We start from the raw sequence: 16414 nt of genomic DNA on the forward strand, positions 1-16414 counted from the left end.
CCCGGGAGACCTCAACCACCCAATGCGCTATAACTTTCTCTAATTGACTGCGTCATTCGCCAATCGCCACGCTCCGCCTTAACGACCACCGCCCCTTTCAATCCCGGCAGCCAATCAGAGTGCGAGTTGGGGGAGGCGGAGACAGGGCTCCGTTCTCTCCCCCTCCCTCGGTGTGCAAGGGTTCCCGTCTCTGCCCATTGAATGATTTACGTCGGGCCTTCAGCCAATGAGCTTTCGCGCTCTTGGGCGGGCTGAAGCCTCTGCCAATGGCGTCCCCAGAGCAGTGACTATGTTCGGTTGCGCGGCGGGGGTGGGGGAGGAGAGAAGTAAGGGAGTTAGGGTGAGCGGCGCAGCGCTCCTAGCAGGCGGAGGGTTCGGGTGATGGTTGCGCGGTGAGCGAGCTGCCGCGGGGAGCCGTGGATTGTTCCTTGTGGGGGCGCGGGGCGGGGGGACGGGACAGAGGCGTCTGGAGCAGCTTGTGCACGGCTCTGCGATGTGGCCCCCGGAGAAATGGGCTGGTCCCCTGGTGCCGCCGCTGCTGCTGCTGCAGTAATGGGCAGCAGCGCTCGCCCCGCGTGCTGCCCGCTCCAGCCGGGCCGGGATTCGCTGCGCGCGGAGCCGCAGGAAGGTAGGCAGAGCAGGGGCTGGGCCCCTGGCTGCTCGTGCCGGCTGGGTTACCCTGCCCTCCCCTCCCCCCGAATTCCCCTGCATCCTGCCCCCTTGCAGCCCCGACCCCGGGCGGCTCCGTCCCGGGCTCTGAGCGGCTTTGCCGGGCGTTGCTGGTAGGTCATTGCCGGGGGTCAGCAGCGGTGACACATGTCTGGTGAGGCGGTGAGACGGCTCCCGGGGGCCGCGCTCCGCCAGGAGCCCCCTCTTCCCTTCCCTTCCCCCCGGGATTTCCCACCCGCCCCGTTTCATCCCAGCCCCTCTCCCGGGCACGGCAGCCGTCTTTCCTTGTTCCGCCTCCTGTCCGTGTCCTGCCAGCGCCGAGAGATTTCACCCTTTGCACCCAGCCGATCCCAGCTCCCTGCCCAGGAGGAGGGGATTTGCCCACCGCCCGGACGTCTCTGCCCTTTTCCTAGGCAGGAGGCATGTGTCACCGTTGCTTATTTCTCCCTGCAGGAGGGAGAAGCGTTTCTATGTCCATAGGATGCAGAGAGGGAGATGAGGATCCCAGGCAGCCAGGGCTCAGGACACCTCTCCATCTCCTCTAGCATGACCATTTACAGCATCATTCAACACCCTCTTGCATGCGGTCTGTGCACACACTCCTCTGGGGAGAAAAGGGGGGGAGGAAACAACTGTTACACCTTTTGTCATCAGCTGGAAGACAAAGAACTTGTCTTCCCTTCCCGGTCCCTCCCTCTGGGTACATATTGGCAGCACCTCAGCTGCTCTCTGCATCGCTTCCAGGAGAAGCTTCAGAAGGATTTAGGATGGCCCTGACCTGCACTTTTTGTTGTTGATGGTGCTGATAAAAGGGCGTGCTGATATGTTTCCAGATGGACTTTGCATTCCTGAAATTGCTGCTGCATTTTTATTTTATTTAGTTATTTATTTATTTTGGGGAGGGGATGGGGGTGTTCTGTGGCTTGCTACATATGCGTACAATTGCAACATCATAGCGTGTAACACATTAACCACTGTTTCTCCCCTTTTCTGTTTTGTTTTCCAGTCCAGCAGTCTGCACATCCCCCAGCACATGAGAAGGAATGATGACTCCATGAGGGAACTTCTTTTCAATCACTCACTCGCCTAGTCATGTCTCATGCTCCCAGCCAATAAGGTGCCATTCAGCTAGACTGGGATTTACCCTGTGAAAGGGAGAGACTGAACATGAATTCTAAACATCACCTCAAGCCCTTTCCTATGCATCATTTTTGTTGTATTTATATGTAGAACCCTTTGCATTGGGCACATGCACTGTTAAACCTGCTTTGCTAGATCCAAGAGCTGCTTCTGAGAGTTGGACTCTGATATTTTCTCGTCATCATGGCTTCCGTTTGGAAGAGACTGCAACGTGTTGGGAAACATGCATCCAAGTTCCAGTTTGTGGCTTCTTACCAGGAGCTGATGGTCGAGTGCACCAAGAAATGGTAAGAAGTGTCAGCTGTTGAAGTGCTCAACTGAGTTGCTGATGCTGCAGCACGGCGGTTGCTGTGTGATTCCCCACTCTAGTGCAGAAGGAGCTGGGTGGGGTGCAGATCTCTATTAACAAGTGCCTTCTACTCCCATGGGGTTAATTATTGCACTCTAGTTTGATCATTTTAGGTGGTCACTGTAGTACTAGACTGTGCATTTATTAGATATCAACTTTGATTTTTAGCAGCCTTATTTTTTTTTTTTTAAAAGAAACTTTTCCAAATATCGCAACAAGTCTCAGAGATCAGTGTGATAAGCCAACTGTAACATCAAAGGGATACAGGGATTTGACACACTTTTCAATAGTGATGGTGTATCTTATTTTATTCTGGGTAGATATAACTTTTCTTGCCTAAAGACTTCTTCTCTTTTCCCTTCCATCTTTTGGATGGGAAGAGTGAGGACACAGAGCCTTGGGAATTATTTTAAGTTATTTGCTTAGTCAGACAAGAATTTCATGCTGTAATGCCCCAGTGGGACACATTCAGAGCTGGCTAGACTGCAACAAGCAGTTAACTGTATGGGTCTGGTCCAGTCACATCTCTTTTCTGATCGAGGGCTGATAAGAATTTTTTTGTCTTGTTTTGCATGGAAGACCAGAAACTACGGATTTTTTTTGTGTTTTTGTTTTAATATGCAAAGACCAAAAAAATCACATTAAAATACACTATCCTAAAACTGAAGTTGTGTTTTAGTAGGTTAGGAGGGCTTGCATTATTATTTTTCATATTCATAATGGATTCAATTCTGCAGTGTCAGTGGGAAGTGAGCGTATTTGGAAACTTGCACAATCAGGCACTGTAAATCATCCTGTAGCAAACTAAAACTTAGTTTCTGACTTTTCTTCTTGTTGGCCAGATGGACACATGCGCTGGATGCTTTTAGTAGTTATGAATAAGTGCTTCTGAGAAGTTAAATTGTTAAAAATATCAGTCAAACTTACTTGAATCGTAATACTACCCCTGTCTTAGAGGAACATTGTCAAATTAAAAATTATGTTTAAAAGCCTTCTCTGCACTTTTGATATTAACGCTAAAGATTATTAAAACTAAAATAATCTCAAAAATAGATTTTTATGGCCAGAAGAGACCACTATGATCAATTAGTTTGTTCTCCTCTATAGAACAGGCTATAGCATCTTACCCCATAATTACTGTATCAAGCCTATTTTAACTCTTGTCCTTCCTTGTTACTTTGCATTTAGCTTGGACAACAAAGCTAAGCTAGTCAGTTTGACATAACTTAATTCATGTGGGTAGTGTCATTGATTCCACACTACCTATAGGTGAACATCAGGGTAGTCAATGGGCAAACCGCTGGCCACATCCAGCCCACCAGACGCTTCTGAATGCACTGCAAAATCTTTTTATTTACTTAGTAGTATCATTATTATTGCAGTGTGAAAAATGTTTCTATGGAGTCTGGACCTTGACTATACTTTGACAAAAAATAATTGACTACCCCTGATGTAAATGTTTGTAGGATCTGGGCCCATGTTGGTAACTAGAATAACCACAGTTGTGAAATGTTTCAGATCTTTTTAACAAACAAATCCACCTCTGACAGTCACTTGATTATAGACTCTTTTCTACACTTTCTAAAAAAGAGGAAACCATCTTAAGATAAAAATATTCCATAAGCATGAGATCTAAAATTAAACGTTTCTTCCACAAATGGAAATTCTGTATAAAACAAAATGTTTTAAAATATTTTTATCATTCTTGTAAGTACAGCTTTCTCTGCCTCTGAAATAGACACTAATTTCTATGTGCTGGTGAGCAGCTCTCTCCTTTTTTCAATCTTGTATCTGAGTTTATGGCTAGGTGTAAAGAGCAGAAAATATGAGAAACTAACTGCCTCTCCCATGCCTCCTCTTGAAGTCAGGCCTAATGTGTACATGATGTGACAGAGGAGCAAAAGGGATAGAGTATATTCTTTTAGGTCCATGCTGTAAGTGCCCTTTGATGGGAAATGTAGTAAACACTAAGTCTTATTTTAATGTGTGTGCCAACAATACAGTGGTTCTGTAAGAAAATAATGATCCATTTATATTTTAACATAAATGACCATGCAGTCATAAACACAACCAAAGCAAAATGTGGCTGGGAGAAAAGATTGTGAATTCAACAGTCAGCATGCTCATTTACAAGTTGAAGATAAGAAGAAATAATGTTCTTTTAATGTCCCAAAAATGGATTTCTCTTGTGAATTTCATTGGTTTGTAATTGGTCAGTTGCACTGTGTAACTGTATTCCTGCAAAGTTCTAATACCTTCATTTGTTTCTGTTTTTCTTGATCTGAATTTTCATGTGGTGCTCTGAATGCACTTGCTCCTCAAGCTGGCAGCTATGCTGTTTACGTGGAAGGTCACTAACACTCTTTTGTTGCTGCTTTATTCTTTAAATGGATTATCTCTAGGTAGAGCAGAATCTGTCCAGCATAGTGAAGGGATTTTCAAACTTGCTTTTCCTGGTCTGAGTAGTTTCTAATACTTGCTGCTATTAATGATTCTAGATAGCTATTTCCAGGGTGAACATCGATCACTTTATTCATTGTGATGGTATATTTAAAGATGTTAGCACTTCATTATAAAATCTTACTTTCAGGTGTTTAACTGAACAAACATGCTTTTTCTGGGCTCAAATAGGACATAGATTCCCACTGAAGATTTAAGAGTTGTGGCTGTTCAGCACTTCTGAAAATCAGGCCATGAATTTAGATCCCTACATTTAAAAAAAAAAAAAAAAAATCTTTAATGTGGATTTGTGACTCTAGAAACCTTGAAAACTTGATGTTTTTACATGAATCACATCAGTTTAGTGTATGTAAAAGGTGCTGGCTTGATAGCCCTGGCATTTGATCTCCTCTGCTTATCCTAGAACAGGCTTTCCCCTGTAGCATTGCCACTGTGCATCAGCCCTGACCTGGAGGAAGCACATATAGTGGGGAGGGGGCAGTTCATTCTCTATGTTCATTCAGCCCTTGGCCCAGCTACTGAGTCTATCTAGTACAAATGGTGGTGGTGTGCTTTTCATGGTCTGGACACTTATTCAGTGGGAATTGGACTGAAAACACCAAACTCCTGTTCATATAGGCCACTGAACTGCCATCAGATAGTTACAATGTCTGTTCACTGCTCTTGGTGGCCAGAGCAAACCTTGTTCTTTCTCTGAGTCACAAATGCGTTCAGTGCCTTTGGATGGAGTAGTTTGGTGACTTTCTGTGTTCGATTGTGTCTAGCTCAGTCAGTCTTCATGGAAGAACCCAACCAAACAAGCTCACCTGTAGGTGTGTGATTGGTTCAAGCAGCTGAAATGTAGTCATGTCAGCCATTGTGTATAATAAATGAAATTGCTGATATCCTCCTAGACTGTGAGCTCTCTGCAGCAAGGACTGTCTTTATTCTGCTCATTTATATGTTGCCTAGGAAATCTGGGTCTTAACTAGGTCCCCAAGATACTACCATGAGAGATATATATAAAATAACTAAGCTTCCACTGAAATAGGCCTGACTCTTAGAGTTGATTTAAACCTATTGCTAAGCTCCTTATGTATTGTTTCTTATCGGATACTTCTGTAACACTTCTTCCTAATACCCAGAGGGAACACATCCACGGTTAAGAACATTGAGGTTATGTCCGAAACAATAATGACCTTAGAGCTGTAACTAAGCATATTTGCGCCCCCCAGAGACACCGTGGGGTCACATGCCCCCCCCAGATTCCGGCCTTTCATTTAGCAGTTTTTTTTTTTTCAAACTGTGGGGTGTGCCTCCCTAGAGAGACAGGCCCCCCAGTTTGAAAACCATCGCCTCCTGCTGGGAGCCAGGATATAATGACAAAAACTGCTGCCGACAGATGTTGCTACCGGTAGTAGTTGCTGACATCTATGATGCATTCTCTTTTGCTGCCCCATCACAGTTTTCTTCCTTTCTCTTTGGTCCAGAGGTAGCAAGAATTAGAAGAATTTGCTACCTCTCATCTTTGTCATACTCTGCTCCAGGGTAGCAAAATGTGACAGGGCATAACCATCCAACGCAATTTGCTGTCCCTAGACCAGAGGATGACAAAAGTGAGAGGCAGCAAATTGTGATGGATGGTTGATGCATACCTATGGTGCACTACATTTGGAATCCATGCAAGTGCTGCTGGTGAGTACACTTACCATTGACACAAGGAGCTAAGTAGGCATGTGCACAAATGACATACTAACTGTGGTGACTGTATGTTGACATATCTTGAGTTAACAAGTTGTTTTTGGTAGTGTAAATATGAATTGTTTTGGAGAGGTAACCGCAAAAGAATGAGGCTAGGCCAAGAGTCACTCAGTGATTTAGGCTCCTACTTTTGTGGATCTGGGCCTCCTGTATCCTAAAGGCTCAGGAACAAAAAGGCACATAAAAAGAACCCAATATCTTTATTTAAAAAAAAAAAAATCATGACTTTCACGATTTTTTAATTTTGGTGGGTGTCAAGAAATCTTGGGGTTGTACATGTGTGTTCATTATGATGTGATTTTAACAAAACCCTGACAATCCCAAAACTATAACTGGGTTAAAAAAAGAATTAGATAAGTTCCAGGAGGATAGGTGCATCAATGGCTATTAGCCAAGATAGTCAGGGATGAAAGCCCTTGCTCTGATGTCCATATCCCTAGCCTCTGATTTCCAGAAGCTGGGAATGGACAACAGGATCACTCAATGTCTGCCTGTTCTGTTCATTCCCTGTGAAGCACCTCATACTGGCCACTGCTGGAAGACAGGATGCGGGGCTCGGTGGACCATTATTGGTCCAGTATGGCTGTTCTTATGTTCAGTAAAACTTGCAGTAGATTTTTGCCTTTGAGAAGGATTTAATGTGAGATAGTACACTGCCCTTAGTGAATATTTGGGAACCAAGTTCTACACAAAAGTAGTGACATATGGAAAAGCACTAAGGGCAGGATTGAGAGGCAAAATAACAGTTGAGAAAGGCAATCCCATTGGTAGATCAAATGAAAATGAAGTAGTTTTGACACCAGGCTAGGAAATCAGTCAGACTGGAAGTCACATGATACAATAAACATCTGCTATCAAAATAAAAAGAAAAATTTAGAATGAAAAATCACAGTAAAAACATAAGTATTAGACTAGAAATACAGGTGTCATTGCTAAAAATACTAGCAACTATTTACTTATAAATATTTTCAATGTTTAATTTATATTTTAATGCAAACAAATAGCACAATGACATCCATCTGCACACTGTTGACAAAGGTAAATGATGAAGTGCTAAGAGTAATAAACGTAACATTAAAAAGTAAACAGGAGCAAAACTATATTTAAAAAGGATTACAAGAAAGTGAGTGCAATTCAGGGAATCAGAGCAGAAGATAACACAAATCTCTAAACTGCTAGGAGACTTTATGCAGACGCATAAACTGATAAAGGATTCTTTTAAATACTCTGTGTGACATATCTCCCAAAAACTGTGTATGTAAAATATTTCACTGAATTAAGACTCCGGTAGCACCTCAGTATATTATAATATAATACTAGATAGAGAAGAGCTGCCCTGCCTAGGATGCCTGTGACTTTAAGAAGATAGCCCCAGGACTGCCCTGAGGGAGGGGAAATAAAAAAGCCGCTCTACCCTGACCCTATTTTCGCAAACACTACAAGCGGTTCGCCCCATTGGGGTAACTGTTACCGCCTCTCTGTGCTAGGGTATTGCCTTCTGCCACCATCTGGCAGTGCCTCACCCCTGGGCTTAACTCTGGTTCCAGCATCCCCCCACACTCCTGATTTTGCCCATTGACCTCTCTCCTGCCCCTGCTTCCAGCTGTTTGACACCCCTGCACAGTCAGTTTCTCCCCCTGCTCAGACCATGCCTCCCCAGGGAGGGCAGCAGCTTCTGCATATGTTACTGAGCATGCGCCCTATGAACCAAGCAGTGTAGTCAGTGCCCTGCCCACATGCTGGAGAGAGCCTGCTCCAGCTGGGGTCATTGGGCCTGTGATTCTGCTGGGAGGGAGATGCTGAGCACCTTGGGCTCTGGCCAGCGCTGCTGGGCCTGATCCTGCAGGAGGGGGCTTATGCTGCTGGGCCTGAGCCTGCACAGCACCCCATTTTTGTGCCCCTGCTGACTTTGTGCCCTGGGTGGCTGCTCCACTCACCCTGCCATAGTTATTGTCCTGAGTGATCTCTGTAAGGGGTGTCACTTTAATGGCTTTCTTAATGCACCTCATTGTGCCTATTTCTTGCAATATAGAGGGTACCCTTCACCATCTGTATAAAACTCTTTGCTTTCATTAAGCTTTTTTGCTAAACCGTTTACATTTCTAAAGTGATTAGACTTCTCTCTCAAACTGCCCGCACTAACTAAAGGCTTAATTTTCTTGCAACAAGTGTCTAGCTATTTTTGGATCAAATAGAAGTGTTCTAGAGTGGTCCCTGCATCTGAAAAACCTCTCTCTTTTCTCTGGGAAGTGAAGCATTACTTGAATTTTTTCATCTGTTTTTCTCTTTCATGGTATTTTCATAACTGGATGCTGAAAGAACGTAAGATTTGGCATTTACTGAGCATGAGAGAGATTCTTCAAGCTTTTTGAAATTCCACAGTTCACTCTAGTCAGTTTGCCTTCCGGTCTCTGCTTTCCAACAAGCTTCTCAGCGCCGAAGGTTTTTGAAAGAGCTGGAATTTACTGGCTGTTGCAGAAACAGAGATTGCCTGCGCAGGGCCTGAGCCTGTCAAGTGAAGGAAGATGCTCAGTGCCTTGCAGGATTGGGCCCACCGGTGGGAGTCTGATGAGCGTATGGTTGTGATTGTTCAGTAACTGGCAGGGCAAGGTCGGTCTGCACTTTACATCAGGAATGCCTAAAGACTTTCATGTTATGGACCACTTTAGTGTAGCCACTTCGCTTTTTGAGCTCTGGGTCCTGCTTGTATTTGCATTTGCACATCAGCCCTGTGGCAGCTACTGTAATTGCTTCCATGGGAAAGGCTCACCTGTGCCCTCCCACCCCAGTTACAAGTTACGTTTTTTCTCTCAAATTAATTCTTCTCCTCTTTGCATTCGTGTTCAGCTCTCCTACCTCCCACACAATGAAAATTATCCCTTGTTCTCTAATTATCTTTCTCCCAAAGTCCGTTTTTAACCCTCACCAGCTCTCAAATCAAAATTAGTTCTCCACCAACCATCACAATCAACTGTTAATAATCAATTTTCCCCTCTCACAACAAATCAAAATGAATTCCTTCTCCAATCAGTCAATTCTCAGCCTTCACACTCTCAGCTATCCTCTTCCTCCTCTGAATCTCTGTTCTCCTTTCTTTCTTGCCTCTGTTCCCAAGTGCGCAGCTCCTTTGGGTCCCCTGGTTGCTTCCTGTCAACACCCCTTTCCAGTCACTGGCTCCTTAATGCCTGTTTCTTTGTTCCCTATTCTACCCCCTACCTTGTCACAGTTTCTGTTCAAACCTCTTACTTGTCATTCCATCATCCTTGTGGCTACCCGGAATTACCTGCGGACCACTGGGAAGGGCCCTAGGCACCACAGTTTGGGAACCCCTGATCAAAATTAGTGGTTTTTTTTTTTTTTTTTTTTTAAATATGCCATTTTCCCCAAAAAAACAGTTTAGAAATATGGGAGCAGGGGATGTCAGGAGAGTGGGCTGTAGGAAGGTGTGACTAGTTTCTCGCTAGGATGTTTTGTAGATAGATTTGCTGGCAAGATGCAGAAGGCTGACTTTAATATTATTATATTGTTCTCTTGGCACTGTTCCTTCTACCCACTATTTAGAACATCCATGCAGTACAGCTTTTAAAATGTTATGGCTGGATTACTTTACTATATTTCCATTGTGCATTTTTTTTTGCATGACTTGTGATATTTGGTGCATTTCTTCAAGCCCTATTTCCTAAAGTAATGATTTAAAAAAAATTTATATATTTAAATGAAAGCCTTTATGGTTGTAGTGAAAGGTTTGAAAATGTGAACTCTAAAGGCTGTGACGTTGGAAGGCAAATAAAAAGAACCTAGAAGCTGACTTTAAAATGTGTGATTTAAAAAAAAAAAAAAATTGAAAAATCTCTTGACTCTTGTGGGCTTGTCTCATGATCATTGATTGAATGCTTGGGATTGTCAATATCGCATTCTTATGCCCCAATCCCACAAAGACCTGCTGCTGGGCATTGTTTACAGTTATCAGTGAGGCAACTTACTATTCGGCACAATGCTTAATTTTTGTAAGTCTTTGCAGCATTGGGCCTATAATGAAGAGTTACTGTGTTTTATTTCTCTGAGAAACAGGATTTATTACTGAAATTCCTTGACTTAAGTCAGTCTCCCAGCAATAGCAAAAAAAAATTGTGCACAGAACAAAAGTGGGTTACAGTCAAATATAATGGAACAAAACCCCACTGTAATGGGTAGGTTTTTTTATTTAAATAAGTCTGTCTTTTTTTTGAGTGGGGAGGGAAAGTATGTCTTATTGAATACATTAAAATACCAATTAAAATATTTCTTAACTTTATTTTGAGAAAGTGTTTTGCAAATGGTAGGTAATTGTGTGTATGTATATAACTTTGTCAAAATTCTTTACAAGTAATATTGAGCTGTGATCCTGCAAATACTTGTTGAGAGTGCTTAACTCTATGCGCAGGAGTAGTTCCACTGAACACAGTGAGGACTGAGAGTAAAAGTATATATAGGCAGGCCAAAAAAGAATTTCAAGAGCAACTAGCAAAAGACACACAAACTAAGAGCAAAAAAAGTAAGAAGCAGGACACCTTCCAAACAATCAGTGGGGCCACTGGATTATCAAGTTGCTAAAGGAGCACTCGGGGAAGATAAGGCTAGTGCGGGGAAGCTAAACGAATTATTTGCATCAGTCTTTATGGATGAGGATATGAGGGAGATTCTCACACCTGAACCATTCTTTTTAGGTAACAAATCTGAGGAACTGTACTAGATTGAGGTGGCAATAGAGGAGGTTTTGGAACAAATTCATAAATTAAGCAATAATAAGTCATCAGGACCAGATGGTATTCAGCTAACAGTTGTGAAGGAGCTTAAATATGAAATTGCAGAAATACTAACTGTGGTATGTAACCTATCACTTAATTCAGCTTCGGTACCAAATGACTGGAGGCTAACTTATGTGATAACTAATGTTTTAAAAAGGCTTCAGAGGTGATCCAGGCAATTATAGGCCAGTAAACCTAACTTCAATACCAGGCAAATTGGTTGAAAGAGTAATAAAGAACAGAATTATCAGACACATACATGAACATGATTTGTTTGGGAAGAGCAACGCAGCTTTTGTAAAGAGAAATAGTGTCTCACCAATCTATTCGAATTCTTGGAGGTGGTCAACAAACATGTGGACAAGGGGGACCCAGTTGATATAGTATATTTAGACTTTGAGAAAGCCATTGACGAGCGCTCTTAAGCAAAGTGAGCAGTCATGGGATAAAAGGGAAGTTCCACTCACCGATCAATAACTAGTTAAAAGACAGAAAACAAAGGGTAGGAATAAATAGTCCATTTTCAGAATGAAGAGAGGTAAATAGCGGTGTCTCCCAGGAATCTGTACTGGCACCGGTACTGTTCAACTTAATCATAAATGATCTGGAAAAAGGGGTAAATAGTGAGGTGGCAAAATTTGCAGATGATAAAATGACTCAAGATAGTTAAATCTGAAGCAGATTGTGAAGGGTTGCAAAAGAATCTCACAAAACTGGGTGATTAGGCAACAAAATGGCAGATGAGATTCAGTGTTGATAAACGCAAAGTAGTGCACATTGGAAAACATAATCCCAACAATATATATAAAGTGATGGGATCTAACTTAGCTATTAACACTCAAGAAAGAGATCTTGGAGATATTAAACAGATGTTTTCAGAGAACTATGTGCAGCGGCAGTCAAAAAAGCTAACAGAATGTTAGGAAGCATCTGGAAAAGGATAGATAATAAGAGAGGAAAATATTGTAATGCCACTATATAAATCCATGGTCTGCCCACTCCTTGACTACAGTGTGCAGTTCTGGTGACCTCCTCTCAAAAAGGACATATTAGAAATGGAAAAGGTACAAAGAAGGGCAACAAAAAGGATTAATGGTATGGAACAGCTTTCCTATGAGGAGAGATTAAAAAGACTGGGACTTGTTCACCTTAGAAAAGAGACGCTAAAGGGGAGATGTGATAGAGGTCTATAAAATCAGGAATGGTGTGGAGAAAGTGAATAAAGAAGTGATATTTACTCTTTCACACAAGGCAAGAATCATGGGTCACCAAGTGAAATTAACGGGCAACAGGTTTAAAACAAACAAAAGGAAGTACTACTCCACACAGTGCACAGTCATCCCGTGGAACTCGTTGCCAGGGGATGTTGTGAAGGCCAAAAATACAACAAGGTTTAAAAAAGCATTAGATTCATGGAGAGTAAGTTCAATAATGGCTACTAGCCGAGATGGTCAGGGAAGCAACCCCATGCTCTGGGTCTCCTTACCCTCATGCTGCCAGAAGCTGGGGATAGACAACAGGGAATGGATCACTCAATGTTTGCCCTGTTCTGTTCATTCCCTCTGAAGCAGCTGTCAGTGGCCACTGTCGGAAGACAGGATCCTGGGCTAGATGGGCCATTGGTCTGTCCCAGTATGGCCATTCTTATGACTCGATGCATGCATAAAGTTAAGTGTGTGTGTGTGGGGGGGAGGGGTTCTCTGTCAATAATCTTTGACAACTATCCAGATATCAGTGAGTTTAAAGATTTCTCCCTTCCCTTTCAGTGTTTCATGGAATAGTAAAATGAATTATGACCGTGCTGGGGCTCAGATTGCTCACCCTGGATGGTGCTAGTCTGTTTCTTTAACTAGTTTTTAATTGGCTTGTGGCTTATTCATAACAAGCTCTTTCATAGCTTGATATGAGTAAGGATAGTAAGAGCAAGGTTGGTCATTTTGATTAATTTATTCATTAGTTACCCTAATAAAGAAATTTTCTCTGTTCGGGAACTCTCCTGGATCATAGGGGTTTTATCTGTTTATTGGTAAATGCTTCTTCCTGTTTGTTCTTAAGAGCCTGTGAAGTGTTCTTCTTTGTATACGAAGTGACTCGGGTTGTGTGCGTCTTCCTTCCCATGATGGTGGAGTAGAATTCCAGCAGGCTGTTGCCCTACTGTGGAACAGCATCAAAGTTTCCTGTCCCCCCGGTACCTATGTTCTGTGGCCCTCTGTAGGAGACTAGAAATTCTGCAGCTGTTCAAATTCAATTTTTAAAAATGGAAGTTTTTCAGTAAATATGCAAATAAGTGATATGGTGAATACAGCACTACCTGTTTTATGCTTTCCTAACATTTTCAGTCTCCAACATAAGACACTCTTGTATTAACAGTACTTTAAGAAGTTGTCAGGTGGGAAGCTAGAGCTTTTGACAGCTGAATTATGGGACTGTTGGTACCTACGGAGGCATTGCAGGGAGTTCAGGACTGGCCCAAGCTAAAATTAGCAGAAATATATATTCAGTGTCACTGATGTCTCAGTTGTCATCTTTAGGATTCCAAGTTCACAACTCATGGAGATGACTAAGACATTCACACCTCTCAGAGCTAGTATTTCAGGCTGCCTATAGCCACATGTTGACGTTTTCTTCACAACTGTGATGTTTCGTTTAACAAAAACAAACAAACAAATCCTATTTTTCAGAGCACAACTCTATAGCCAGGGTGGATTCTACAGCTACTGAATTGTGGGATCTGCAGGACCCTAAATACTAATGATTTTGAGGATAAACAGGATTATGGTCTTATTCTGCAACACATTCAATATATTACTGTCATTCTTTGTGATGCATTTAAAATAACTTACTATAAGCAGCCAATATGTTTTTGTGGACTCAGTATTTCTCTTCTTTCTATATAAAAATTTGTGCCTTTGAAAAATAACGTGTACTTTCTGTGTTCCATTAGCTTTCAAGCTAACCTACCGTCTCTTCAAACCTGGCTGCTCAGTGCCCCCAAAATAACAATTATATTTAATTTGCTCCTGAGCTATCAGTAACTGCTTACTGACACCGGTACAGTTATAGTACCCAGATCCTGCTTTTGAAAAACAAGGAACCAGTTCATGATAAGTAGCAAGGCAATCCTGTACACAATCTGCCTGGGAAAACTTCTTTGCATACCTACTTATTTTAGTATATTAAAAAAAAACCCATATTGAAATAAGTAATTAGAGAATCTGGCATGTTACTACGGATGACAGTGCAATGTATACTGCCACTCAATTCACACCATGAACTTCCTTTACTTTCGGTGGCAGCTCATTAATAAATTGTGAATCTCTCTGTTTATCAAAGGGCATAGAAGGAGATTTAAATAATAGAGAATAACTGTCAGAGCAGTTTTCTGTTCTTTTCAGATAAGGAACTGCATCAGTAACCTGAGAGTTCACGGCGCTAACCTGTGACCAATGTAGTTGTAATGTATAAGCCTTAACAGATGTCGCGTAATACTGTCCACTCTACTTGTCATGACTAGTCTGCCTCATCGCTCCCGACCGCCATAACTCTGGCCATATTAGCAGGTGTGTGGTTTATTTCATTTTGTGCTGTGTTGTGTGGATTTTTGTGGTGGTGGCGGCTAGTCACTGCTGAAAAATGGAATTAGTGGCCTGGCTGCTCCTATAGGTAACCTGAACGTTAGTTGCATGGGGTAACGAAAAATTGACTGATGCTTATGGCAAGATGCTCAAAAAAGCTCTGCACCAAATGAGTTGAGCTCTCTTTTGAAAAATCTGGCCACTTGCTTTGGTGTCTTAATTTGAACTGAGCTCGTCTTGAAAATCTAGCCCATAGCAAGGTTTATTTCTTCAGTTTCTGTATCAGATCAGGTTGATTTATAAGGATGCTTAAAAGAGAAGAGGCCTGCCTCTCTCTGTTGTTTAGTTTCTAGTCGCACAAAACTCCAAGGAGTGTCTAGCTTTTCATTAGTCTTAGTTTCTGAGGAGTATATAGCCTGTTTCACATTATCAGTAACTTTAGTTTATAAAGAACCCCTCTTACCCTTTTCATGCAAAAATTAGTTTTTCCTTTACTCACCAATAAACAGTTTAAAGATCTTCTGTGATGGTACTTCCTTTGTCTTTTAATAGCTTTTTGCATTCTCTTGATCAAATCACTTTTCATCCCTTCGAACAATTGCCTTATAATCTCCAGCATCTGCATGTCTTTTCTGAGTCCAATTTTGAAACTGGCTGTGCCATTACTAACGGTATTTTTATTCCTGTGGACTTTTTGCATATAGTACATGCTGTTTGCCTTTTCATCTGCATGGAAATGCACCCAAGAGCACTTGTAAAACTACTGGGTTCAGAAAGCTCTCTTTGTGACAGGTTAAATCATGGAGGTTTCTGACTAAGAACTGAAGAAGTTGGAGACGATGTTACAAGCAGCCTCAGCATCTATGCTACTGCAAGTTTGGGAATCTCCTCTGTTACTTCTGTCCTCATGCCTTTTTCAGTCCATGGCAGTAAAACTTCAGTATAAGGAATCTCTGTTAGGAGAGATTATGCAGCTGCTCCACAACAAAAGTATGGGCTTTTGAGAGAATTGGAGAATATATTCAAGAAATACCTTTTCCAAACTAATACTTTCCCCACAACTTCAGCTTGGAAATAACCTTCCTTTAAAAGCTGCAAATTAAATGTATAATATGCATCTTTTCTAATGCCCCACTCCATAAGAGATGTAAGCAGCCCTTTTTCTTAAGCAAAGTACACCTATGTTTTTAATGTGCCATGTCTTCAGTTTGACAAGGGCATTTTAATTTTAATATCCTCCATCTTCTGACTTTGGGGTGTTTTCTGTGTTTGCAAAATTAATTTTTGACCCACGATTGGGGTATTTTTATATTGGTTTTAGATCTTTTCATGTCATCTGGGTTTTGGAGTGGATGGATGCTAAATCTGTTTGTCTTGCGTCCCTGTGATCCACAGCTGTTAACCAAAGCCTGCCTGCCTCCCCTGTCAATGCCCCGAGAAGGGGTGCACTGGAAGGGAGGACAGTAAAGATACATGGGTGACCTGTTTATTTCAGTTCTTTGGTGCTTGTAGCCTTAGTAGTAATAGTTGCCTCTAGTAAATCTAGCAGTGCTGATAAGGTTACTAGCACTAAGGACAGCTACACCAGCTTGTCTCAAAGGCTTGGCAGAGGGAGTGGGGACAGGAGAATGAGATTTTGTGCTCAGGGCCCAACCCTATTCTCGGGAATGAACCTTGGTAAAACACTAAATGCT

The 16414-nt window shown here is 42.2% G+C and overlaps 1 protein-coding gene across 13 annotated transcripts in view; it reads left to right on the top strand.

The window, feature by feature from the left end:
• Window positions 1-317: 317 nt before the first annotated feature.
• Window positions 318-16414, top strand: part of EHBP1 (EH domain binding protein 1) — a 313842-nt gene continuing 297745 nt past the window's right edge. For 9 of the 13 annotated variants that reach the window (XM_067565219.1, XM_067565226.1, XM_067565228.1 and 6 more), the window contains exons 1-2: window positions 423-628; window positions 1676-2096. In XM_067565219.1, coding sequence (XP_067421320.1) covers window positions 1993-2096 — 104 coding nt within the window. In that variant the 5' untranslated portion in view covers window positions 423-628; window positions 1676-1992. Of the gene's footprint in view, window positions 393-422; window positions 629-1122; window positions 1256-1675; window positions 2097-16414 lie in introns of those variants that run through there. The other 4 variants (XM_067565221.1, XM_067565220.1, XM_067565223.1 and 1 more) reach the window with 4 other exon arrangements.

This window comes from Emydura macquarii, unplaced genomic scaffold (assembly GCF_026122565.2).
Source record: "Emydura macquarii macquarii isolate MOO-44397 ecotype Brisbane River unplaced genomic scaffold, CSIRO-AGI_Emac_v2 contig_2676, whole genome shotgun sequence".
Taxonomy (NCBI): Eukaryota; Metazoa; Chordata; order Testudines; family Chelidae; genus Emydura; species Emydura macquarii.